This window comes from Lissotriton helveticus, chromosome 1_1 (genome assembly GCF_964261635.1).
Source record: "Lissotriton helveticus chromosome 1_1, aLisHel1.1, whole genome shotgun sequence".
Lineage (NCBI taxonomy): Eukaryota > Metazoa > Chordata > Amphibia > Caudata > Salamandridae > Lissotriton > Lissotriton helveticus.
This window is the reverse complement of record NC_136057.1, coordinates 2,078,362,115-2,078,390,069: the sequence shown is the minus strand read 5'-3', so window position 1 is coordinate 2,078,390,069 and position 27,955 is coordinate 2,078,362,115. Positions and strand designations below refer to the sequence as shown.

The window sequence follows — 27,955 nt, the reverse complement described above, 5'->3', positions numbered from 1 at the left end:
ACAATAACCATGAGGTGAGGGGACAAGGTATGGAAGAGCTTTCAGAAGTTCAAAAGTCATATGAAGGCACATTAGGCCCAGTCATATCTTCATCAGCTTGTTGCACAGCTTAGAACATCTTGATATTGGCTCCTGGCTCTACCAATTTTCTATACTTTGTACATTTTCCAGTCTAACTGCAGAAATATACATGAACAGATCAGAGAAATGACAATTGCATGTGTATAAACTAAACTTTATAATATAAGCCATATGAGACTGTTCTAGTCAATAGATACAATATTTACTTTGATGACACAATGATCCCAGTATGGGAGTTTGATTAGTATGAACTGGTTATTTTTTACAAGCCAATGCCACCAATCTTTGAGATACCTTTGTTCCTGGTGCCCCTGGGCTTCCTCGCGTGCCTGGCAATCCTTTCTCTCCAATCGAGCCTGGGTATCCTGCCAACCCCAATAAACCAGGACCGCCCTTTTCACCCTAAACAGAAGAGAGCAAATCAGTAAGTAATTATCATAACAGGGCAGGATATGAAAATGGCGGACACAAATACAAGCTGTCCTCAAACTTAGGCTGATTTAGAGGGGATTGTTAACCGGTGATACATGATGCAGGTGATACGTCTGCTTTTGGAGGATTCTCAAACAGCAGAGAATTTGCCAACATCTGATTTACCACCTTTCCTCCAAATCCAAATTACAGATACCACCCATTACTATTCAACCCTGAAAACAGTGTCGAATTTGAGTTGTATACATCAATGTATGTTGCCACGTAACACATAAGAGTCACTGGTGCTGGTCACTAGGAATGGGTAGTTTCAGGAGTATTTCTGAACACTGAAATATATTCAGCTCAAGACCAAATGCTGTGGCGAAGGCACTGCAGACACATAGGATTCAGACTTTTCTCCCAAGGAAATTATCCCCATCCAGCGTATCTCATTGGGTTGGCAGTGGAGTTTGTAACTGGATTTACCTCTTAGAAGAGTCCTGCGCAATAGCAATATTGTAACCAACTAAGCTGGTGACAGCGGCTTTGCCGATACCCTTGAGTCCTCCATTTGCATGTCTCAACGTGCTCACCAATGCAAAAACAGAGCTGAAGCACAGAGTTATAGCGGTTTCTTCACTATTGCGTGGCAGGTTAATGAATGCATATCATGCTTTTCTGCCTTGTCTGTCATGCAAAGCTGCCTTTTTCTTTAAATGAGTGATGTTTACCTTTGTTTCTTAATCCTATAAAATATCTTTATCTGCAAAGCTCCACAGGTTATTCCTACAGTACACTTTAAAGAGTACCTAGCCGGTGCATGAACACCATTTAGATATGCCTTAAATGGCGAAAATGTACCACAATGGCGTTCGATACTAACAAAGCCTCCTACGGAATACATTTAACAGAACACAGTAAAAACATTGCAGCAAAGACATGCCATATGGTTGAATGTCAACAGGTTTACAACAGCACTTACCACTAAATAAGAACACCCAAAAACGTCCAAAAGAACATATTAGAAAGAACATCCCACACACATCCTGGACTCCCCTGAAACTACTTCTTAGCTGGAGACCAGCATATACACAAAAGCATGCACGCATTATCTCCACACACCATCAGATAACAGTGCACATCGAAATAGAACTCTAACTGCCAACCCAACACAGTCTAGATAAGCCAGCCGATGGATATCAGGGTTACTCATCACCACCCATCACCCAGATGGTTATATTTTTCAGACACCTTCCTGGGACTCTGCAAGCCCATAACCCATTTAGAATGAAGGCTCCTTGGCTTTACCTCTGGCTACAGTGAACATATTTATAACACATCTAATTATCAATAAAAAAGTACAATATTGTCATACTTCCCACAGCTCTAAACTTAGGTCTGTCATGGAGTTGGGGAAGAATGGGCAAGAAAATACCAAACCTGATTGGCGCTGCATGGCCATATCACTGGCAGAGTGGGCCTTGTACAACACAACATATTAATAGTGGGACCATTTAAGCTTATTGCAATAGTTAACATTGTTATTTAAGTATGTATACTCTCTCTCTTCCCCTTAAGCAATGTTATCAGAATTCAATGATAATCAGGTCTAGGCTTGGTCCTCATCTACCGCTAAATCCAAGATTACCTGTGGATCCAGGAAGGGGATATTGTGAATCTGCAGCCGGGATTGGCAGAACATAATGAGGAACCAACTCCAGAGCATAGTGCAGAGAAAAAAGTGGAGATATCCATGTAGGGATGAAAGATCTGCTGACTCCTAGGACACAGGGACTGCAGATTTAGCACTGGGGGAATTCTAAAGGCGGGGGGCACCTCCCTGGCTAACATGTGATCCCATTCCAGAAATCGGAAAAAACAACAGAGGTGTTTACTGATGACCTGGAATATCAACACACAAGGTCAGTGGTTATGTAAACAGTATGAAGGGAGAAGGAATGCCTTATGACCTTTTCCAAGCCAAAGAGACGTCAACCACGGTGAACATCTTCCTTTGCTACGTTATATTGAAAGTACACTTATTCGAACATCCTATACCCTTGCTTTCTGTTTTGCTAAAGTCTTGGTATACTTCAAGTCATGATAGTGTTGCTTTGTTTCCCTCACTGAAAAAGATTTCCTTTCATCGATTGGTTCATCAGTACAGGACACAGTTCCCAGGTTGCTGTCCATTGAGGTTAGTGGATTTTAAGTGCCATGTTTCAGTGGATGGTAGAAGCAAGGAAACCACTTTTGGACAGAGAGTAAAGGTATGTTTCAGTGGATGGTAGAAGCAAATAAACCAGTTTTGGAGCAAGACTAAAGGTATGTTTCAGTGGATGATAGAAGGAAAGAAACCAGTTTTGGACAGAGAATAAAGGTATGTTTCAGTGGATGGTAGAAGCAAATAAACCAGTTTTGGAGCAAGACTAAAGGTATGTTTCAGTGGATGGTAGAAGGAAAGAAACCAGTTTTGGACAGAGAGTAAAGGTATGTTTCAGTGGATGGTAGAAGCAAGGAAACCAGTTTTGGACAGAGGGTAAAGGTATGTTTCAGTGGATGGTAGAAGCAAATAAACCAGTTTTGGAGCAAGACTAAAGGTATGTTTCAGTGGATGATAGAAGGAAAGAAACCAGTTTTGGACAGAGATAAAGGTATGTTTCAGTGGATGGTAGAAGCAAATAAACCAGTTTTGGAGCAAGACTAAAGAAGGTATGTTTCAGTGGATGGTAGAAGGAAAGAAACCAGTTTTGGACAGAGAGTAAAGGTATGTTTCAGTGGATGGTAGAAGCAAATAAACCAGTTTTGGAGCAAGACTAAAGGTATGTTTCAGTGGATGGTAGAAGCAAGGAAACCAGTTTTGGACAGAGGGTAAAGGTATGTTTCAGTAAATGGTAGAAGCAAATAAACCAGTTTTGGAGCAAGACTAAAGGTATGTTTCAGTGGATAATAGAAGGAAAGAAACCAGTTTTGGACAGAGAGTAAAGGTATGTTTCAGTGGCTGGTAGAAGCAAATAAACCAGTTTTGGAGCAAGACTAAAGGTATGTTTCAGTGGATGATAGAAGGAAAGAAACCAGTTTTGGACAGAGAGTAAAGGTATGTTTCAGTGGATGGTAGAAGCAAATAAACCAGTTTTGGAGCAAGACTAAAGGTATGTTTCAGTGGATGGTAGAAGCAAGGAAACCAGTTTTGGACAGAGGGTAAAGGTATGTTTCAGTAAATGGTAGAAGCAAATAAACCAGTTTTGGAGCAAGACTAAAGGTATGTTTCAGTGGATAATAGAAGGAAAGAAACCAGTTTTGGACAGAGAGTAAAGGTATGTTTCAGTGGATGGTAGAAGCACATAAACCAGTTTTGGAGCAAGACTAAAGGTATGTTTCAGTGGATGGTAGAAGGAAAGAAACCAGTTTTGGACAGAGAGTAAAGGTATGTTTCAGTGGATGGTAGAAGCAAATAAACCAGTTTTGGAGCAAGACTAAAGGTATGTTTCAGTGGATGGTAGAAGGAAAGAAACCAGTTTTGGACAGAGAGTAAAGGTATGTTTCAGTGGATGGTAGAAGGAAAGAAAGCAGTTTGGGACAGAGAGTAAAGGTATGTTTCAGTGGATGGTAGAAGCAAATAAACCAGTTTTGGAGCAAGACTAAAGGTATGTTTCAGTGGATGGTAGAAGCAAATAAACCAGTTTTGGAGCAAGACTAAAGGTATGTTTCAGTGGATGGCAGAAGGAAAGAAACCAGTTTTGGACAGAGAGTAAAGGTATGTTTCAGTGGATGGTAGAAGGAAAGAAACCAGTTTTGGACAGAGACTAAAGGTATGTTTCAGTGAATGGTAGAAGCAAAGAAACCAGTTTTGGACAGAGAGTAAATGTATGTTTCAGTGGATGGTAGAAGCAAATAAACCAGTTTTGGAGCAAGACTAAAGGTATGTTTCAGTGGATGGTAGAAGGAAAGATACCAGTTTTGGAACGAGAGTAAAGGTATGTTTCAGTGGATGGTAGAAGGAAAGAAACCAGTTTTGGACAGAGAGTAAAGGTATGTTTCAGTGGATGGTAGAAGCAAGGAAACCAGTTTTGGACAGAGGGTAAAGGTATGTTTCAGTGGATGGTAGAAGCAAATAAACCAGTTTTGGAGCAAGACTAAAGGTATGTTTCAGTGGATGATAGAAGGAAAGAAACCCGTTTTGGACAGAGATAAAGGTATGTTTCAGTGGATGGTAGAAGCAAATAAACCAGTTTTGGAGCAAGACTAAAGGTATGTTTCAGTGGATGGTAGAAGCAAGGAAACCAGTTTTGGACAGAGGGTAAAGGTATGTTTCAGTAAATGGTAGAAGCAAATAAACCAGTTTTGGAGCAAGACTAAAGGTATGTTTCAGTGGATAATAGAAGGAAAGAAACCAGTTTTGGACAGAGAGTAAAGGTATGTTTCAGTGGCTGGTAGAAGCAAATAAACCAGTTTTGGAGCAAGACTAAAGGTATGTTTCAGTGGATGATAGAAGGAAAGAAACCAGTTTTGGACAGAGAGTAAAGGTATGTTTCAGTGGATGGTAGAAGCAAATAAACCAGTTTTGGAGCAAGACTAAAGGTATGTTTCAGTGGATGGTAGAAGCAAGGAAACCAGTTTTGGACAGAGGGTAAAGGTATGTTTCAGTAAACGGTAGAAGCAAATAAACCAGTTTCGGAGCAAGACTAAAGGTATGTTTCAGTGGATAATAGAAGGAAAGAAACCAGTTTTGGACAGAGAGTAAAGGTATGTTTCAGTGGATGGTAGAAGCACATAAACCAGTTTTGGAGCAAGACTAAAGGTATGTTTCAGTGGATGGTAGAAGGAAAGAAACCAGTTTTGGACAGAGAGTAAAGGTATGTTTCAGTGGATGGTAGAAGCAAATAAACCAGTTTTGGAGCAAGACTAAAGGTATGTTTCAGTGGATGGGTTTCAGTGGATGGTAGAAGCAAATAAACCAGTTTTGGAGCAAGACTAAAGGTATGTTTCAGTGGATGGTAGAAGGAAAGAAACCAGTTTTGGACAGAGAGTAAAGGTATGTTTCAGTGGATGGTAGAAGGAAAGAAAGCAGTTTGGGACAGAGAGTAAAGGTATGTTTCAGTGGATGGTAGAAGCAAATAAACCAGTTTTGGAGCAAGACTAAAGGTATGTTTCAGTGGATGGTAGAAGCAAATAAACCAGTTTTGGAGCAAGACTAAAGGTATGTTTCAGTGGATGGCAGAAGGAAAGAAACCAGTTTTGGACAGAGAGTAAAGGTATGTTTCAGTGGATGGTAGAAGGAAAGAAACCAGTTTTGGACAGAGACTAAAGGTATGTTTCAGTGGATGGTAGAAGGAAAGATACCAGTTTTGGAACGAGAGTAAAGGTATGTTTCAGTGAATGGTAGAAGCAAAGAAACCAGTTTTGGACAGAGAGTAAAGGTATGTTTCAGTGGATGGTAGAAGCAAATAAACCAGTTTTGGAGCAAGACTAAAGGTATGTTTCAGTGGATGGTAGAAGGAAAGATACCAGTTTTGGACAGAGAGTAAAGGTATGTTTCAGTGGATGGTAGAAGGAAAGAAACCAGTTTTGGACAGAGACTAAAGGTATGTTTCAGTGAATGGTAGAAGCAAAGAAACCAGTTTTGGACAGAGAGTAAAGGTATGTTTCAGTGGATGGTAGAAGCAAATAAACCAGTTTTGGAGCAAGACTAAAGGTATGTTTCAGTGGATGGTAGAAGGAAAGATACCAGTTTTGGAACGAGAGTAAAGGTATGTTTCAGTGGATGGTAGAAGCAAAGAAACCAGTTTTGGACAGAGACTAAAGGTATGTTTCAGTGAATGGTAGAAGCAAAGAAACCAGTTTTGGACAGAGAGTAAAGGTATGTTTCAGTGGACGGTAGAAGCAAATAAACCAATTTTGGAGCAAGACTAAAGGTATGTTTCAGTGGATGGTAGAAGGAAAGATACCAGTTTTGGAACGAGAGTAAAGGTATGTTTCAGTGGATGGTAGAAGCAAAGAAACCAGTTTTGGACAGAGAGTAAAGGTATGTTTCAGTGGATGGTAGAAGCAAATAAACCAGTTTTGGAGCAAGACTAAAGGTATGTTTCAGTGGATGGTAGAAGGAAAGAAACCCGTTTTTGAACGAGAGTAAAGGTATGTTTCAGTTGATCGTAGAAGCAAAGTAACCAGTTTTGGAGAGACAGTAAAGGTATGTTTCAGTGGATGGTAGAAGCAAAGTAACCAGTTTTGGACAGAGAGTAAATGTATGTTTCAGTGGATGGTAGAAGCAAAGTAACCAGTTTTGGACAGAGAGTAAAGGTATATTTCAGTGGATGTTAGAAGCAAAGAAACCCGTTTTGGAGAGAGACTAACGCTATTTCCCCATTTTCAGGTTCCCTAGTACTGTGTTCATCCCCAGGACCTAAAACTGCAGGTTTCTGTGAGGTGGATGGACAAGTCGCAAGAGGGCCTTGAGTTTGCTATGTGTAAATCATAGTGCCGTGACACAGGGAAGTTAAGGAATCATTATTGGGCAAGCATGTTCGTCAATATCGCCTAATGATGATGACAATAATCTGAATAGCGCACAAGGGAGTGCCATAAGGCAGGATCTCGTTTTTAAATGTAGCCTGAAAATAAGAATCGAAATGGGGATTTTGCAGAGTTCATATGGACAATGCAAGAGGAAGTTCTGTATAAACGGCACTTGCACGTCTCACACATACTTAAACAGAATTAACCAAAATATCGACAGGAACAGATACATGTAAACAAACGATTTTTAACAGACTGTCAAGCTTCTCTTATAGTTTCAGTTTTCAGTTCTTCATACCGAGGCATTTCAGAGGGCCTTGAAAATAACAAAGGTAGCAAAATTATCCGCTAATTTAAATACAGGTCTAACATCACCATGCATGTTCTTTTCCATCCTTGCTTTCTCCCTTTGTCTATTTTCAAGTCTTTCTCTTCCTCCCTTTTTTTGCTTCTCGTTTTTGACCTGGGTCCCAATCTGATGATGAAAAATAAGTACCTGTCCCCAAAAGTGATTGATCGTGCCAACCAATTGCAACTATGACACACATAAAACATCGGGTAGATGGAGGGCTGACACTAATATTGAATATCAGTCTAAGAGCAACATCCCCATTCTGAAGCAGGGTTGATGTTGTGTAACTAAAATTCAAAATTGAATAAAGGTGGCCTGGAAGATTATGCCTTTCATCTGTACATGTGAGGGAACCTTTCACTGTTGCATAAGCTGTAGGTGTGTGTGTGCTGAACATTACACGGGTGCATATGCTGTAGGTATGGTTGTTCAGAACCTTGCACTGCTGCTTATACTGTAGGTGTGCATGTACAGAACCTTGGACTGCTGTATATGCTGTAGGTATGCGTGTACAGAACATTGCACTGCTGCATATGCTGTAGTCGTGCGTGTTCAGAACCTTACACTGCTGCTATCTCTTGCACTGCTGCATATGCTGTAGGTGTGCGTGTACAGAACCTTGGACTGCTGCTTATACTGTAGGTGTGCGTGTACAGAACCTTACACTGCTGCTATCTCTTGCACTGCTGCATATACTGTAGGTGTGCGTGTACAGAACCTTGGACTGCTGTTCATGCTGTAGGTGTGCGTTTACAGAACATTGTACTGCTGCATATGCTGTAGGCGTGCGTGTTCAGAACCTTGCACTGCTGCTATCTCTTGCACTGCTGCATATGCTGTAGGTTTGCATGTATGGAACCTTGCACTGCTGCATATGCTGTAGGTGTGCATGTACAGAACCTTGCAATGCTGCTTATGCTCTAGGTGTGTGAGTACGGAAACTTGCACTGTTGCATATGCTATAGATGTGCGTGTACAGAACCTTGCACTGCTGCATATGCTGTAGGTGTGTGTTTACAGAACATTGTACTGCTGCATATGCTGTAGGCGTGCGTGTTCAGAACCTTGCACTGCTGCTATCTCTTGCACTGCTGCATATGCTGTAGGTGTGCATGTATGGAACCTTGCACTGCTGCATATGCTGTAGGTGTGCATGTACAGAACCATGCACTGCTGCATATGCTGTAGGTGTGCGTGTACAGAACATTGTACTGCTGCATATGCTGTAGGCGTGCGTGTTCAGAACCTTGCACTGCTGCTATCTCTTGCACTGCTGCATATGCTGTAGGTGTGCAGGTATGGAACCTTGCACTGCTGCATATGCTGTAGGTGTGCGTGTACAGAACATTGTACTGCTGCATATGCTGTAGGCGTGCGTGTTCAGAACCTTGCACTGCTGCTATCTCTTGCACTGCTGCATATGCTGTAGGTGTGCATGTATGGAACCTTGCACTGCTGCATATGCTGTAGGTGTGCGTGTATAGAACCTTGTACTGCTGCTGTCTCCTGCAGTGCTGCATATGCTGTAGGTGTGCATGTATGGAACCTTGCACTGCTGCTATCTCTTGCACTGCTGCATATGCTATAGATGTGCGTGTACAGAACCTTGCACTGCTGCATATGCTGTAGGTGTGCGTGTACAGAACATTGTACTGCTGCATATGCTGTAGGTGTGGATGTACAGAACATTGTACTGCTGCATATGCTGTAGGCGTGCGTGTTCAGAACCTTGCACTGCTGCTATCTCTTGCACTGCTGCATATGCTGTAGGTGTGCATGTATGGAACCTTGCACTGCTGCATATGCTGTAGGCGTGCATGTATGGAACCTTGCTCTGCAGCATATGCTGTAGGTGTGCGTGTACAGAACCGTGCACTGCTGCATAAGCTGTAGGTGTGCGTGTATGGAACCTTGCACTGTTGCATATGCTGTAGGTGTGCGTGTATAGAACCTTGTACTGCTGCTGTCTCCTGCAGTGCTGCATATACTGTAGGTGTGCGTGTACAGAACCTTGCACTGCTGCATATGCTGTAAGTGTGCATGTATGTTAATGTTAATGTTAATGTTATGTGGATTTATATAGCGCACGGCTGCCCCAGCCAAGGGGCGTCCCGGCGCTGTGAGCAGACAAAATGCAAAGTGAAAGTAACAGAAATGGAAGACAGATTATTGGAAAAGATGGGTTTTGACGGCCTTTCTAAAGGCTAAAAGGTCTTGAATCCCCCGTATGGTTTCAGGCAAACTGTTCCATAGCTTGGCAGCAAGGAAACTGAAGGAGCGGCCACCGACTCTGGCCAGTCTAGTGCGAGGGATGGTCACCTGGTATGGAAACTTGCAATGCTGCTATCGCTTGTACTGCTGCATATGCTGTAAGTGTTGTGTATGGAACCTTGCACTGCTGCATATGCTGTAGGTGTGCGTATTCAGAACCTTGCACTGCTGCTATCTCTTGCACTGCTGAATATGCTGTAGGTGTGCATGTATGGAACCTTGCACTGCTGCATATGCTGTAGGTGTGCGTGTACAGAACATTGTACTGCTGCATATGCTGTAGGTGTGCGTTTACAGAAACTTGCACTACTGCATAAGCTGTATGTTTGTGTGTATGGAACCTTGCACTGCAGGATATGTTGTAGGTATGCGTGTACAGAAACTTGCACTGCTGCATATGCCGTAGGTGTGTGTGTATGGAAACTTGCACTGCTGCATATGCTGTAGGTGTGAGTGCACAGAACCTTGTACTGCTGCATATGCTGTAGGTTTGCAAGGACAGAACCTTGCACTGCTGCATATGCTGTAGGTGTGAGTGCACAGAACCTTGCACTGCTGCATATGCCGTAGGTGTGGATGTACAGAACATTGCACTGCTGCATATGCTGTAGTCGTGCGTGTTCAGAACCTTACACTGCTGCTATCTCTTGCACTGCTGCATATGCTGTAGGTGTGCGTGTACAGAACCTTGCAATGCTGCTTATGCTCTAGGTGTGTGAGTACGGAAACTTGCACTGCTGCATATGCTATAGATGTGCGTGTACAGAACCTTGCACTGCTGCATATGCTGTAAGTGTGCATGTATGGAAACTTGCAATGCTGCTATCGCTTGTACTGCTGCATATGCTGTAAGTGTTGTGTATGGAACCCTGCACTGCTGCATATGCTGTAGGTGTGCGTATTCAGAACCTTGCACTGCTGCTATCTCTTGCACTGCTGAATATGCTGTAGGTGTGCATGTATGGAACCTTGCACTGCTGCATATGCTGTAGGTGTGCGTGTACAGAACATTGTACTGCTGCATATGCTGTAGGTGTGCGTTTACAGAAACTTGCACTACTGCATAAGCTGTATGTTTGTGTGTATGGAACCTTGCACTGCAGGATATGTTGTAGGTATGCGTGTACAGAAACTTGCACTGCTGCATATGCCGTAGGTGTGTGTGTATGGAAACTTGCACTGCTGCATATGCTGTAGGTGTGAGTGCACAGAACCTTGTACTGCTGCATATGCTGTAGGTTTGCAAGGACAGAACCTTGCACTGCTGCATATGCTGTAGGTGTGAGTGCACAGAACCTTGCACTGCTGCATATGCCGTAGGTGTGGATGTACAGAACATTGCACTGCTGCATATGCTGTAGTCGTGCGTGTTCAGAACCTTACACTGCTGCTATCTCTTGCACTGCTGCATATGCTGTAGGTGTGCGTGTACAGAACCTTGCAATGCTGCTTATGCTCTAGGTGTGTGAGTACGGAAACTTGCACTGCTGCATATGCTATAGATGTGCGTGTACAGAACCTTGCACTGCTGCATATGCCGTAGGTGTGGATGTACAGAACATTGCACTGCTGCATATGCTGTAGGTTTGCAAGTACAGACCCTTGCACTGCTGCATATGCTGTAGGTGTGAGTGCACAGAACCTTGCACTGCTGCATATGCTGTGTGTGTGCGTGTACAGAAAATTGCACCGACGAATATGCGATAAGTTTGGGAGTACAGAACCTTGCCCTGCTGCATATGCTGTAGGTGTGCATGCACAGAACATTGCACTGCTGCTGTCTATTCTTTTATTCTTCTGCCAATGTGAGGGATACTCGCACTGCAACCACGTTTGTTGTACTTGTGGCGTGTGGTTGTGGGTCTGTGTGGGACGGTGCAAAGCTGCTGTCTGTGCTCTTCGTCCTCTCTGTATGTGGAGGCCCTTGGTTTATAGTCGCACATGGATTGCGTGTGCGCGAGTGCATTCGCATGCGTGCTTCTGCAACCAAGAACATGTGGATTAAGCACAGAGAAGCCTCATTTTCTGTAGTGTCATTCATGGCGATGCTTTATTTTACACAAACAGTGGCGAAGAGAATATTTACTTTTCCAACAGCAAGAGCAGTAACCCGATAAATCCACGCACTGAACAAAGGTCTCTGCTGAGCCAGGCCTGGAAACAGTAGAGGTTTTAAGAGCACATTTAGGAAGCTTCCCTCCGTGGAGCTGCGGATGTTCTCTACTCGGCAAACTGCGAGTGGCCGTACTGGGACCAATCATGTGTGGGACGGACGGAACTCAAAAATGGTATCACTTACGCCTATTTAACCGTTTCCTCAAGTAAAGTCAAATGGCAGTGTAGGTTTACTTCAAGAAAGCATTCTTGAAACCGCAGGATGTTAGGAACGCATCAGATCTTTCTTTTTTTGTAAAATAAGGAACTTGAATCAGGACCAATGTATGTCTTGTTTAAAAACCACAGACGTCTGCACCAGTAACTCTGCACAACAGGGTCTGTTTTCTTTCAGTGTTTGTTAGCAGAAATATATTATGTATTATGCATAGGTTTCTGGTGCTCTGTTTTATTGGCATTACTGTACTTCACGACAGTTTTGAAATGAATCCTCTTCTGAATATAATTATTTCACATTTCTGTTTCCTTCTTACACGCAACCACAAACAGTTTGGTTTGTCACAAGAACCCCTAAAAGATTAAATGATCTCTGAATAGCCAGCAACATCTGAGAATTTGGAATATCCTTGCAAATAGTACACTGAACCACCAGGTGGCAGCAGTTAGGCTTTCATTCATATCTTCCCGCTGACATGTCTTTCCTCGGCCTGATTTATCAAAGGTTTTTGCCCTCGCAAAGCTCGCTGTTATAAAATATGAATCTTCACAGTCTGCGAAATTTGATGTTTTGCTGATGTAAAATCCCCATTTATAATGTGCTGAAGGAAAGAGTCAAGTCACATATTAATCAACATTGCGACTCTTAAAGGGGAAACGTGTCATGGAAGAGCCAACCTCCTTCCTTGTGACTCAAAGAAATGTATCAGTGGTTTGTGATGGTTACTGTGCTTGCTATCTAGGGTGACCAACCCTCCGTAAATTTCACATACCGTCCGTGATTTGGATCTCACGTCAGTTGTCCGCGACAATCCCTTTTACGGATGCCTTTTGTACGTAATTTTGGAGTTTGAAGGGAGCAGAACTGTTCCCCTGAAGAAGCCTCAACTCCCGGATGGGGCCGCCTCGCACTCATCCTCGGGGCACAAGAGCAGCCCCATCCCGCCCATTGTCATTTTGTCTGCGGCTGATTGTTACGTACAGAATGACAATGGGCCAGTCTTGGCTGTTACAGCTTATGGTGGACCTACTCCAGCCTCGGTCTAGGGCAGGGCATTCTGGCAGATGGAAGAGTGACCACAGCGCCTTACCTTGGCCTGGTCACCCCCTCCTGCTCCCGCTGACGCCGACTGCCTGCCTGCCTGCGTGACCCAGCCACCGCCGAGCCGGCCGCTCGCACCTTCTTCCCGCCGCTGCTCCTGCGGCCCCGCCCACCGCCGCCCATTCGCCACCCAGCTGACCCGCCCTCCCGGCGCATTACTTATGATGCCCGCTCCCACGCGCAGCGGGCGCGCCGATTGTGCGCCAAAGGCGCGCCAAAGGTAAGCCCGTCTGCGCCCGTCCGCGCCTGGACCGCGCCCAGTGCCAGGACCCCTGGCTCCCACCGCCGATGCAAGACTACCCGACTGACCTACGACGCCGCCACTCTCAGCACACTTAATGCCGGCCGGAACCCCGCCTGCTGCCGAGCCACCCCGAGACGCACCCACGGACCCTTCACCTGCTGTACCTGCAAGTTCACCTGCCTCCGAACCTGCACCGCACCCGCCAAGTCAAGCACCAGCAGCAACCACCTCAAGTGCATCCTGCTCAACACCCGCTCCGTCCACAGACACACCGTGGAACTCTGGAACCTCCTCGACGCAACATCACCGGACGTCGCCTTCCTCACGGAAACCTGGATGAACGCCTCCTCTGCACCCGACATCGCCATCGCCATCCCGGACGGGTTCAAGATCATCAGGAAGGACCGCGTCAACCAGACCGGAGGAGGCATCGCAATCGTCCACAGAAACACCATCCGCATCACGACCGACTCCAACGACACCTTCGCCGCAGCCGAACATCTCCACTTCCAGATTCACACCGACCCAAAGACGACCCTCAGAGGCACCCTCGTCTACAGACCCCCGGGACCACGCACATAATTCAGCGATGACATCACAGACTTCATCAGCCCGCACGACCTCCCCTCCGCCGACTACATCCTCCTTGGAGACCTCAACTTTCACCTGGAGAACAACAAGGACCGCAACACCGCAGCCCTGCTGGACAACCTCGCCAACCTCGGACTCAAGCAACTGGTCAACACCCCCACCCACTACGCCGGCCACACTCTTGATCCCGTCTTTTCATCCAGCAAGCACATCACCTTCAGCCACGCCACCGGACTCCACTGGACCGACCACAGCTGCGTCCACTTCAGCTTCAGAAGAACCACGACCCACCACCACCCGCCACAGGTTCCCCACAGAAGCTGGAGTAAGATCACCACATAGCAGCTCACCGCCTCTCTCAGCCAGAACCCACCCGCCAGCGCAACGGACCCCAACGAAGCAGCCCGGAACTTCACACAGTGGCTGACCGCCTGCGCTGACGACCTCGCACCACTGAAGTACCCTCCCAGCAGACCCAGAAGCAAGAAGGCATCCTGGTTCACCGACGAACTCAAGGACTCCAAGAAGACCTGCCGCACTCTCGAGAAAGCCTGGCTCCTCGACCGGACCACCGACAACATGACCGCCCTCAAACACGCCACCCGCAAGCACCACCAGCTTATCCGCACCACCAAGAAGAAATCCCTGAAGGAACGACTGGACAACAATACCCACGACAGCAAGGAACTCTTCAGCATCGTCAAGGAGTTCTCCAACCCCAGCACCGGCACCAACGACATCACTCCGTCACAAGACCTCTGCGACTCCCTCGCCTCGTTCTTCCACTGCAAGATCGCCGACATCCACAACAGCTTCAGCGCTCCAGCCATGCACCCCACCGTCGAACCAACGCCCCCCACCACCACCACCACCCTCCGCACCTGGACCACGGTGACCACCGAGGACACAGCCCGCACGATGAACACCATCCACTCCGGATCACCGACTGACCCCTGCCCACACCACATCTTCAACAAGGCCGACTCCACCATCGCACCCCAACTCCGGAACATCATCAACACCTCCTTCAACACCGCCACCTTCCCGGAGAGCTGGAAGCACGCCGAGCTCAGCGCCCTCCTGAAGAAACCAACAGCGGACCCCACCGACCTCAAAAACTTCCGCCCCATCTCGCTCCTCCCTTTTCCTGCCAAAGTCATCGAGAAGATCGTCAACAGACAGCTGGCCGCCTTCCTCGAGACGAACGGATCCCTCGACCCCTCACAGTCCGGCTTCAGAGCCAACCACAGCACCGAGACCGCCCTCATCGCAGCCACCGATGACATCCGGACCCTGCTCGACAAGGGGGAAACAGTGGCCCTCATCCTCCTGGACCTCTCCGTTGCGTTCGACACTGTCTGCCACCGCACCCTAGTCCAGCGCCTCAGCAACATCGGTATCCAAGAAAAGGCACTGGAGTGGATCATCTCGTTCCTCGCCGGAAGAACACAAAGAGTCCGCCTCCCCCCGTTTCGTTCCGAGGCCACCGAAGTCATCTGCGGCGTTCCGCAAGGATCCTCACTCAGCCCCACCCTCTTCAACGTCTACATGAGACCTCTTGCAGCCATCGCACGCCAGCACAACCTCAACATCATCTCTTACGCCGACGACACCCAGCTGATCCTCTCCCTCACCAGAGACCCCGACACCGCCAGAACCTGCCTACACGAAGGGATGAAAGACGTCGCCGAGTGGATGAAGGACAGCCGCCTGAAACTGAACTCGGACAAGACGGAAGTCCTCATCCTGGGATCCTCGCCCTCCGCCTGGGACGACTCCTGGTGGCCCCCGGCCCTGGGCACCGCACCCAAGCCAACTGACCACGCACGCAACCTGGGCTTCATCCTGGACTCCTCCCTCTCGATGACCAGACAAGTCAACGCCGTCTCCTCATCGTGCTTCAACACCCTGCGTATGCTTCGCAAGATCTTCCGCTGCATCCCGACCGAGACCAGGAAGACAGTCACCCAGGCACTCGTCACCAGCCGAATGGACTACGGAAACGCCCTCTACGCCGGAACCAGAGCCAAACTACAGAAAAGACTCCAGCGCATCCAGAACGCCTCCGCCCGACTCATCCTGGATGTCCCCCGACGCTGCCACGTCTCCAGCCACCTGAGGAACCTGCACTGGCTCCCCGTCAACAAGAGGATCACGTTCCGGCTCCTCACCCACGCACACAAGTCTCTCCACGACCTGGGCCCCAAGTACCTCAACGACCGCATGACCTTCTACACGCCCACCCGCCAGCTACGGTCCACCAGCCTCGCCCTCGCCGCCGTACCACGCATCCAAAGAGCCACCGCCGGAGGAAGATCCTTCTCTTACCTGGCTGCCAAGACATGGAACTCCCTCCCCATCCACCTTCGGCTGACCTAGGACCATCTCGCCTTCAGGAGACAACTCAAGACCTGGCTGTTCGAGCAGTAGCATACCCCTTCCCCCAAGCGCCTTGAGACCCTCCCGGGTGAGTAGTGCGCTATACAAATGGATTGATTGATTGATTGATTGATTGATTGAAGAAATGTACAAAAATGCCCATACTGCTATGTGAGAATCCAGTTCATGAAAAGAAGGCGGTGAAACAAGTTAAAAAGAAGGGGTTATAGTTCTTTCAGTCTCATCATTTTAGAACAGACACATTTTCAATATTATATTAAATGAAGCCATGGTTGCTGCTTATTTATTATATGCAACTAACAACCATTGACAAAGCCAATAGTTCTCAACTCGTAGTGCCCGTTGCCTTATGTAACATGTTCTATACACTGATTTACACATGTATGATTCATTAACTCTGTATTTGCGTGTGATGTAAAGTGCTTTGACATCTTATACTGCTATAAGAAGGGCTATAAAACAAATGAAATACATGCGAGAGAGGAGTTCTGGAGAGATGAGAGTCACAGTTGGTGATAGTGAGGGAATCATTGAAGAGCCCCATCAAAGATTGTCGTATTCTGGTGCACAGTAAAGTAATTATTAACTGTGCTTTAGAAGCTAATACAATTAATATATAATGGCAAATGTGTTGTAGAATGCGCTGTGTTTTTAAAAAATTTCTTGGGGGTGCGAAAACAAAGATAGTAAGCTGTCAGTTTGGTTGTAGCACACAACAACTTTTAAATACCTGTAAATAAACTGTGCAATGTTTCAAAACATATCAGCAGTTAGGAAACCACAAATGGACCACTTGTTTGTAAATAAGGAGTGTGCTGGAAACAGAGTTTTAATAGAATCAAAACAATGAAGACACTTTACATGGTGATGTTTAAATGATACATATTTGCTGAAACCACCTTTCCGCACATTAGTATTTGTGTGCTACATAGATTTATCAGTAAAACTGCATGATGACGTTTTGCTTCCATTTTTATAGAAAATGTTCTGTATGTAAAAGACAGTGCCTCCTTCTGCCCTACAATAATGCGTTAACAACGTATATATACAGTGTCTACTCTGTAACACACTTCTCTGCATCAATGAGAACCTGCAATTTAAAGCTCACAGAAATGAAACAGCCCAATCAGTATACTATTTCCAATATACAGTTAAAATAAGTAGGGCTGATATATGGCTAGCCAGGGCATGATATAGCAATGTCAACTCCTATCTAACTGCTCTGACCCACAATAATACCATTACACTCAGCAGTGTGTAGCCAGTTATAGCTCATGCAGTCTGGTTAATAACTCCCTTTTCCTGCTTAATGCTCTTACCCTCATACAAGACCTCTCTGCTATGGGTCTTATCCATCACTCAGTACTACACCAGCCCCTATACCAGTCAACACCAGCTGAACAGAAATAGACTGCTTAAAGTGATCTGACACATAAAGCTGGTCACTCAGAGGACTGCACTCTAGTCCAGCACTGCAGGTCCCAATTAGCTGCATCCTTTCTTTGCCGCTTTTCATTTCACAATGTCTATCCAAGCAGATCTTCCCGACCATTTCTCTCACCAAACATGCCTGCTCAGGACCATGAATTATAAACAAAATATCAGACTGGACAACCAAGTACAGTAAGCATATGGATAGATTATTATCATTTGAAATACCACAAAAAGAACTGAACAGTTGCTCAAAGCTGCACGCATACTGAAAATCCGTGAACTGCACAATTGTCTCAACCTAATATAAACTTATTTTTACTTGTACTTAAGCGGTTGTATATTTATTTACTTATATACTAGTGCCCGACCTCCTCTCATGTCTCTGTAAAACGTACCTTCTGTCCTGAATTTTGACCTCCTGTCACAAATTTTTGTCCTGAATTTTGACCCTTTGTCTTGAATTTTTACACCCACCGTCCTGAATTTGCACCCATACCAGTTGGTCACCCTATCGCTAACCACTGATGTGAAACCTCTGAAATAGAGCGGTATCTTTTCACACAGTAGGAGCTGTCCATAGGGTAGTGTCCTCTATTTAATTGTGGGCTGCGAACATTGGGGGGGCTACTGCTTGCTCAATAGGTTCCCTCACATCATTCAATGTTTATTATTGCAGCCCCCAAGCATAAAATGTACTTTCGCAAATACACTTTGGAATTCTGCTGACCTCCGTTCACTGTATTTGCAACCCACTGCAAGGATTCACACAGGGAACCCCGCCTCATTCATGAAACAGGTTTCCTGTAGATCCTTTATAAAGGCCATTTTGTGCTGTCAGGGACTGGTAAACCATGCAAAACAGTGACTGCTTTGCGACTCGTTCCTTCGTACAATAGGCTGTTAGTGATCTTTCACTGCACAATGCATCATAATAGTGCCGGGCTAATTCTTGAACCCTATCTATCCCAATACAGAATACAGTTACTCCTCTACGCATTCAAGGGCTGCGTGACATCTGCTTTTACCATGTCTCGCTTGCAAGCGCCTGAGGAAGTCAGGCTACTTCTCACATGGAAATGGTGGGAGCAGAAACATGTCTGAGGTCTTGAGCTTAAGATGTGGGTATCTGAAGTGATGCTGAGACACAAAGCCTGCCTTTAATGGACCATGCAGACAACGAGAACAGTGGCGTAGCTAGGGGAGGGGGGGGGGCGGTCTGCCCCAGGCGGCACCAGTTTTAAGGCTGCCGCGGCCGTGCGGCACTGGAGGCCCGTTGTGGCCACAGCGGCCTTTATTTATTTGGGTAGGAAGTGGGAACGATTTCAGTTTGATTGTGTCCCAAATAAAATAAATTATTAAGGCGGCCGCGGCCGCAACGGGCTTCCAGGGTCGTGGCCGCGACCCGCCGCCGCCGCCCAGAGTCTGTTACAGTAATTCAAGTGGTGGCAGGTGGCAGTCAGTCACAGTGCAAATTAATGCAAAGCCGCGCGCAGTCCAGCCTGCATTCCCGTGACTGACTGTCATCACGGTGACTGTCACCTGCTGCTCGTAACTGCAGACTCATGCACAGTGCACTCACTAGTAACGCGGGACTTACTTTTGGCAATAAATTCCCGCCTTTGCGCTGCAGACAGTTAAAAATTTTAAAAACTTAAAAGCCGGTGGTCACTCAGGACTCAGTGCAGGCTGCATTGCAGCGCGGGCTAGTTAAGTCCTGCACCGCGTTAGTGACGTCTTGCCTAGGCTGCCTCGTCCTCCTCCGACCGTTGTTGGTCGCCACCCTCCCCCCACGTCCCAGCCTTGCTCAGAGAAGTCCTCCAGGGCCGTCAATCAGTGTAGCGTGCGCGGAGCGCGCGAGTGCTACCAATGACGGCCCTGTATGGACATTTTTGGCCAGCCCTCACCGAGTCGCGATCAGAGCGTAGCAGTGAGCGTTACGCGCTCACCGCTATGCTCTCGTCATGTGACTCGTGGCGTCGGAGACTAGTTAATTCTGGCCTGGGGGCGCCAGTGGGCACTGGGCAGTGCCTTATATATTATTTCAGGCGACAGAGGCAGCTTTCAGACTGAGAAGAGGTGAGTGAGAGTGAGATTATTTACGTGCATTCGGCATTGGCAAGCTCATGATGATTGTTGTTCCCAATCCCATGAAATTAATGATGATGAATTAAAATCATTGCCCTTCCAGCCGAGGCTGGTTGCCATCATCGGTGGTGTGCACAGAGCACGTATTAAACGACAGATGTGCTGTGTTGGTATTTGATGCAGTTCTTCAGGGAATTATAAGAGTGGGAGTCGTTGACACGGTGATTTACCTGGGGCTGGGCAAGTAAGGTCAGGTGCTGAAAACCTGCACTACTTTTAGAAATACTACGTGTCTCTCGGACATCTTTCAAGTGCTCACCGTCCTTTTTCCCCAGCACCTCCCCTCCCCCCCAAGGGGTGGCAATCTGAGGGATAGCCCCGGGCGCCACAAGCTCTAGCTACGCCCCTGAACGAGAAGGAAAATATAGGCATACATATTCATGCAAATTAACATGTACATATCTATTCCCAGTACTACCATCCATGTATCGACTTTGGCCATCCAATGACTAACCTCTGGACTATGTAGCTGACAAAGGAATGAATACCTACATTCTATGTACATTCTGAAAACCCTTGAAAAAGTCACACAGTGACGAAAAACATGTTGGCTGTTCAAGTTCGAAGAACATTATTTTGTGTATGATCTGTATCAGAAGACGATATGCGATAACTGAAATGCCTACTGCCGATTATTGCTCTGTTATGCTGTCAGGCGTCTGTGCACTGCAGTCTCTGAAGCCTTGTCTTTTCCTCGTTCATTAGCTGGAGATGGTTTTGGGCACACAGAGTTATGAGTCACTCGTTCCTCTGGAGTCTGTTATTTTCATCCTCATACTAAATGCCTATTGTTCACTTCAGTATAAGCCTTATCTCGTGGTTAGGGACAGAGCACCTAGCCTGGTATTCACTGTTCTGGGGGGAAGGTGGCTTGTCAGCCGTAAACACTGAGCATGAAGTTGGGAAGCTATCCATCCTTCCTCTGCCCACCTCTACATGTGCACCACCTGTCTGAAGGAGACCTCGGTAACCGCAGGCAATACCCATGTGATTAGATTCATCTGGCCAGCCTTTAAAGCAAGGCAAGAGCATTCTGCAAGATAATGCATCTGCTGAAAAGATATGTGTAGGCCAGTGGCAGCTCCTCCGCTTAAGCGAAGAAGCGTAGCCCCACAAGAAAAATAAAATGATAACACCATGCTACCATCATTTTATTTTTCCAGAGGGTCTCTGTTTAGTGGCGGGCGAGGCTGCCCACAGAGCAGGGGAAGGAGTGCTGGGCACTTTATAAGTGTGCTTGATGGTTTGGCCAGTTGTTTTGGGCTGACCAAACATTCATGCGCACTTAGCATGTTCTCCACCCGGCTGTATCGCACAGTCTTGGTGGAAAACATGCACAAGCTCCCAGTCCTTGGCTGGGTGCCAAACTATTGTGCTCAGACCAATTAAGACGGCGCTATCACGCTAGAGACTGAAGCGTCATGATTGGCTTGTGGAGTCTGGGAGCCCGTGTGCTTCTTGTTTCCTGTGTCAGACAGAGGAGAGGCAGCGGCAGGTATGTGGATTTTTCTTTGTTTGTTTTTTATTTTTTAAATCCCCCCTCCTCGCCTCACCACTACAGCCTAGTAACAGTCGCTACTGTGTAGGCACTAACCAGCAAGTTATAGGTTAAAATCCTGGCAAATGCCCCCTTTCATCATTCCAGCCTTAGTGAAATAGGTAGCACTGAGCTGGGAGTAACACCAAGATCTTTGTTTAACATCCCTGAATTAATATGAATGCAGTGTGAGGAAAGGGCAGGCAAAAGTGGCATAGACTGCCTAGTAGTGTAATAATGGAATAATCAAGAATAAAGCTGGATCCACGCAGTATCTGTTTGCTCACAGCAGGCAAGGGTATTTTTTCTTATATAGTGCTATAATCTGGAGGTATCTGGTGCCAAGGGAGTAGAAATTCTAGGTGTCAGCGCCCTCACAGGAAAGTGTTCTGTAAATTCTTGCCTACAACAAATGTAGGAAGATGGGTGGTTCGGGTAATGGAGAAGAGATGTATTGCTTATGTTTGAGCTCCAGTCTCAGCTAGCCCATTTCTATATAGTGTGATTGTGGCTCTCTGCCCCAGTCAATAGACTGGTCGATAAGGCAACATGAAATTATACCCATTCACCCCTATCTGCCCACCCACCTCCCTCCCCTTATGTCTTGTTTGTTTTCCTCCCCTTAGCTCATAGAATGACACAATGCTCTGAACTTAATAAAGTGTATTTCTTATATATATATATATATATATATACGCGTCACGACTGGTTTATGCTGTTAATAAACCTCGTAATTTTGGCTTAAAGTTTTAAATCCTAGTGTCAGTTTGTGGACCTGCGTGCTCGTTGGAACTCTGTTCATTTGTTGATATTGATGTTACCGGCAGCTCTGCCACCCCGTGAAAGGCAAGGGATCTCCGGAAGGAGATTTTCTCTGATGGATATGGATATATATATATATATAGTGCCCATGAAGAGTGCAGGCAATTTCTATCAACACAAGGCACTATACACTTTGTTTTACAATCGAGATTTCATATGCTTACATTCAACCATGCAGGAAAGAACACTTACAAGGAGTCCTGGTCGTCCAGGTAAGCCAGGCTTTCCTGTGTTCCCTGGCATGCCTTCCGATCCTAGGAAACCAGCTGCTCCTGTTGGCCCAGGTGGGCCCTGCTTTCCCTGAAACACACATTACATCCAAATTACCAGAGTACATGAGCAGTGTTTTCGCCCTAGATCAAAAATGCTAGAAAAAATAAATCTCTCTGACATATCTTGAACAAACACATGGCACAAAACAAAATGGAGGAACCTTTGATGAGGAAGGCCTATCATTACTCAAGCCATCTACTTGTTGAACACAGCACCTGTATCACTGTTGGCAGAACAGCCTTGGCCAGTTGCCAGCCCTACAGAGGTCCACCTCCTGTCTGTGTGTGGAATGTCAGATATGTACAACAATCAATCTCACATATTAGTATGATATCACTACACAGTTTTTCCACTCTCATCCTTTTCCTGCCCTCCAAGAGCAGTTAATCTCAAGAAGCCCTGTCCCCCAAGGATATTTGCATTTCAAGCTTATTCAGAACTTTCAAAAGAACCCTGAGTGAGGTTCAGGACACAGAACTTTTACAGCACAATTGAGTCATACAGGGAATCTACATTGACAATCTGTTATTGGCATATTTACATAGATCCTACCTTGTACAAGCCACCCTTAGTATGCAAACCCCACCCCTTAGGAGTCTTTAGCAAACAGGCTGGAAACGGCTCTGCACACAGCAAGTTCAGAAAAACCAATGAAGTGAGCAGCTCCTTATGGAAGCACCATGCCTAGCGCCTGCTCAGGAATATTGTGGTCAATGCACACATTAGCACCTTCAGCATTGTCATGGAAAACACAGGTCTTGGTTAGCAGATGTGAAGTCCTACATAGATAAAGTGGCGGGCACATGCATACTTCATTGAACCGAAAGAAAGAATGAAAAAGAAAGGTCTGCAGTTCCTATGGATGGTAGGTCAGAAGGGTCCTGAATGATCAAGTCCGAGGGATCTGATACTTCAGAAGCAAGAGCTCTCACACACCCCAAGGGGTGTAATGCTTCATCATTGGGCAGCTCCTCGTTGGGTGGGTTCTGCAATGCCCAACGGACCCCGCGAGGGGGCTCCTTGCCGGAGTTCTTTTGAGCTGCCATCTGGGAAGTGTAGGTGTAATGGTGAGGGTGTCGTGTGTGAGTAGTGTGCTGCAAAGTGTTAAAAATAACTTTAGGGATTTGTCAATAGAATGTTTAATGTGTTGAACCATAGGTTATATAAAAAACCGGTGTGGCCTTATGTACATATAATGCTCCGTGTTAGCTCAAGGTGTAAGTAATGGTCAAAATGTTTCTAGCCGGTAAAGTCTGGGAAGATTAAGGCAGCTTGTCACGATAAATAAAGTCATACAAGCAAAGTGCATTAACTCAATGGTGGACTTTACTGAAGAATACAGAGCAGTCAGTTTCTGGTGTGGATCTGGGCCTGGAAGAAGTTTCACTGGGACCAATCTTTCCTTTTATTTCTGTTTTCATTTCGTATATTTTTATTATTACTTTTGAGGTGAGTAGTTTTACTTACTTTTTTGACAAAACATCCACACCTTCAGAGAGTGGTATTTTTACGTTTTTATTACTTTAAAACGTCTAATGCCTGTTGCATGCTTGCGAAAACACAAAAAAAGATTGCAGGCATGCTAGGGCCAGGCCTATTTGCTTTGCCATAGTTTGTCTTCATAATACATCTCAAATTGTTTTTTACATTCAAAATCAATTAGACTGATAGGCGAGCTTAGACCTGCCAATTTTCACAGATGAAGGCTGGTGCGCACCATAGAGTTGTTTTTCAATACTGATGGAGAGATTGAGAAATCGAGAAGAGGTAACGATTACTAGATCCATCTCACCAGTTTATTTTCCTGAACGTTGTACCATTACAGAGAACACTCTGAGTGAGAGATTTCAAGAAAGCACTTTAAATCTGCAACAATGCATTGTGATGAGCACCTGAAAGGCAGGATACAGAAGCCTGTACTGCCTTAGCTGCAGGATCCTTCCCTACAATCTGGGAGAATCTAGTTGCTACCACAGATTAAGTTTTGACATATCAAAAACCCATCACAAAGTATGTATCTGATGGGACAGTAGAAAATATGGCAATTGGTAGTTTCATGACTGAATATATGCTCTATCTAATACTAAATATGCATGCTCACATTATGAGCAGGGCTGGAATTATGTGATTGTGTGGCATTTTTCTGAAGCTCGTGGAACTGCCATATTTGCCACATATTCCATCATCTGCTACATAATCTGCAGATTTTAACTACAAAAAATGTTGTTTGTAGCTCAAATGGTTCAAAGTTAGTACAATCGCAGCAACACATGTTGCTACACACTGGAAGGTCCTTTGCAAAGGTTGACATCTCATCTTTCTGTTGCTTTGTGCTATGTTTCGGTAATAAACTGATGTGCAACTCATGCAGAGACAGTGTTACCAAGTGTAAAAATTACAAGATAATGAAGTAACACGAGCAAAAAACCTGCTGGATTATGCCACATAATTTGGCTTTTCAAGCCACATAATTTAGTCAGCCCTGCTGCATAATATGTCCCTCATTATCTGCTCCTGCTTGCTTCTGCAGGGTTGTACGTGGGAGCGGCTATGCTAGACAGGTCGGGTGTCTCTGGACATAGAACTATCATGTCCAGAGTTTACAGAACCGATAAGTAAAGGCCCAGAGACACCTGAAATTGTAGGTGGGAAAGTAATCGCTCTGGGAGAAATTCCGCCACTCATAATTAGGGTCTCAGAGATTACAATTTCTACTTCCATATAGTCAAAACAAATGCTTTTTGTTCTGCTGCATTTGCAGTGCAGCAATATCAGTAGTGCAGTATCACCTGTAGAAGCCCTAATGGCAAATCATGCTTGGAAGGTGCTTGAAAGTCAGAATGTATGAGATATGACTGTTTAAGGATTTCTGCTTCAGTGAGTGATCGCAAATCTTTAGTAAAACGTGAATTAATTGAAAAGCAGGAGGTTTGCCTCGAACCCCAAAAAGTCCAAATTAACTGACTGATTTCCTATGGTTTGATATATTACTTTTTATGGACGTGTGATGTCTATGCTGATGCATTGCGTATGTCAGTGTACACTTTTAAGAAGTACATAGTGTTCCTGTCATGTGCAACAGGCTACATATATGTATTGTATTGTATTGTAATTTCATTTATATAGGGCTTACTACCCCTGACAAAGCGTCGTAGAGCTTTTTCAGCGAGTAGCACGTTACCCCAGAACCCATAAAGGATTAGTGTTGAATTAGTACAGAGAAATATGAAAGTAATTTGAGTAGTGGATAGATTAGTCAGTTGTTTGGATTCAGAAGGATAGCAGAGGGATAGAAGAGGGAAAAATGTTTGCATTTATATAGCGCTTGTTACTCCTGATGGGGTGTTGAAGTTCTTTTTTCGTCCAGTAGCACGCTACTCCGGAACCTATAAAGGATTAGTGTTGCATTAGTATAGTGAAATATGAAAGTAAATTGAGTGGTGGATATTAGTTAGTTTTTTGGATTAAGAAGGATAGCGGAGGGATAGAAGAGGGAAAAACAGTTTGCATTTATATAGTGCTTGTTACCCTTAATGGGATGTTGAGGCACTTTCTTGGTGAGTAGCACGCTACTCCGAAACCCATAAGGATTAGTGGTGAATTGGCATAGTGAAATATGAAAGTAATTTGAGTTGTGGATATTAATAAGTTATTTGGATTGTGTGTGGCCAAGGTGAACCAGTTTCATGGTAGACTCCTTAGGGAATACCAAAACCATTATCATAAGACATAAGACTGTGCATCTATATTACCTTCCTTATGCATATATACCTTTCATGTACTTATGTATTTTTATATTTATTACTTTACTACTAATTCAGCATCTCCAATGCACTACCCTATATCTCTCTCATTGTATCCTCTACATATATACCTTCCATGTACTTACGTATGTTTATATTATTACGTTACTCCTAATTCAGCATCTCCAATGCGCTAGCCTATATCTCACCTATACCGCTCTCAATATATCCTCTACCTCCACTCTCTGACTCATCCAAATCTCATTCTACTACTATCTCCAGTGCACTATCCTACTTCTCACCCTATACCTCTTTCAATACTTTCTCTACCGCCACTCTCTCATCCCAAATCCCATTCTACTACTATAATCCCCAAAATAACCCTTTCTAGACTCTTCTCTCCTCTACTCCTCGTTGCATCCTCTCAATCCCTTTTTACTATTCAGATCTTCCAAACCAGCCTTTCTTAACCCTTCCCTCATGTATCCCACTTAGACTCATCCAATACCACATATTTCTTCTTAAACCTCTGCTAGAGACTCTTCCCCCGCATATTTCCTTCACTCATACTAAACCTCCTCCTACTGCTATGATCTCCAAATAAACACTTTCTCGGACCTTTGTTATTCTATCCCTCCACTATCCTTTTCAATCCAACTAACAGACTCACATGTCCACTGCTCAAATTAATTTCATATTTCCCAATACTAATTCACCACTAATCCTTTTTGGGTTCTGGAGTAGTGTGCTACTCACTAGAAATCACTTTGATGCCTCGTCAGTGGTAGTAAGCGCTATATAAGTGCAATTACAATTACAGATATGCATGGGAGTGACGGAAGTCCTGATCCACTGTGGCGACCGCTAAAGAAGGATCTAAGGGGCACATGCATCATTGTAGACAATTGCGATTCCATATTTGCGATTATTAAGGAATCGCAAATATGGAATCGTAACAGCCTATGCATGTAGGTTTCGCTAAAATAATTTAGCGATTCTTACATATTCCTTAAATGCGAATTGCAAATTGCGATTCGCAATTAAGGAATAGCTTCCTATTCATTCCTATGGGTTTAGATGCCTATAGGTACTCGTAAATTGCACATGCAATTTCAAGGGTGCATGGGGGCCAAAAGGCCACCCTGATGCACCCCTGAAATTTGCATGGATTCACATGTTGCTCACACACATGCCCCAAGGGCATGTCTGTGTGCAACATGGCACTTTGAATAATGCACTTTTCAAAGTTTTTGCAAATTGCCATCAACTTTAAATTGCTGGTAATTTGCGATACCAAATTGTGAAATTCCAATTTTAAAGTGCCTCATGCATTGCATCTAGGGAATCGCAATTTGCGATTCCCTAAATGCATTTGCAATTTAGGTAATTGCAAAATTTGTGATTACCTTAATTGTGAGATCACATTTGGGTTGATGCATCCCAAATGCAAAAATACTGGGCACAAAGGGGCAGATTTGCAGAATCTGCCCCTCTGAGGCCAGTATTTACAATGATGCATGTGCCCCTAAGACTGCTTTTTTAGGAAAACTCAATGAAAGTTGCTTCTGGTTAACTGGAAGACAGTTCTGTCCAACCAAACCTCTGTGACAGGATACAGAGAAATAGTACAGTCACATGCAGTTACTTCAGCATTCTTTTAACTAAGTTGTGAAGAAAGTGACAGTGTGCAGCTAAAAAT

General features: G+C 45.1%; 1 protein-coding gene across 1 annotated transcript in view; it reads right to left on the bottom strand.

The window, feature by feature from the left end:
* Positions 1-27,955, bottom strand: part of COL24A1 (collagen type XXIV alpha 1 chain) — a 979,161-nt gene that overhangs the window by 68,519 nt on the left and 882,687 nt on the right. The window contains exons 47-48 of the mRNA XM_078645481.1: positions 22,433-22,540; positions 376-483 (exon numbers count right to left, since the gene is read on the bottom strand). Of these exons, the coding sequence (XP_078501607.1) occupies positions 376-483; positions 22,433-22,540 (216 nt within the window). The remainder of the gene's footprint in view (positions 1-375; positions 484-22,432; positions 22,541-27,955) is intronic.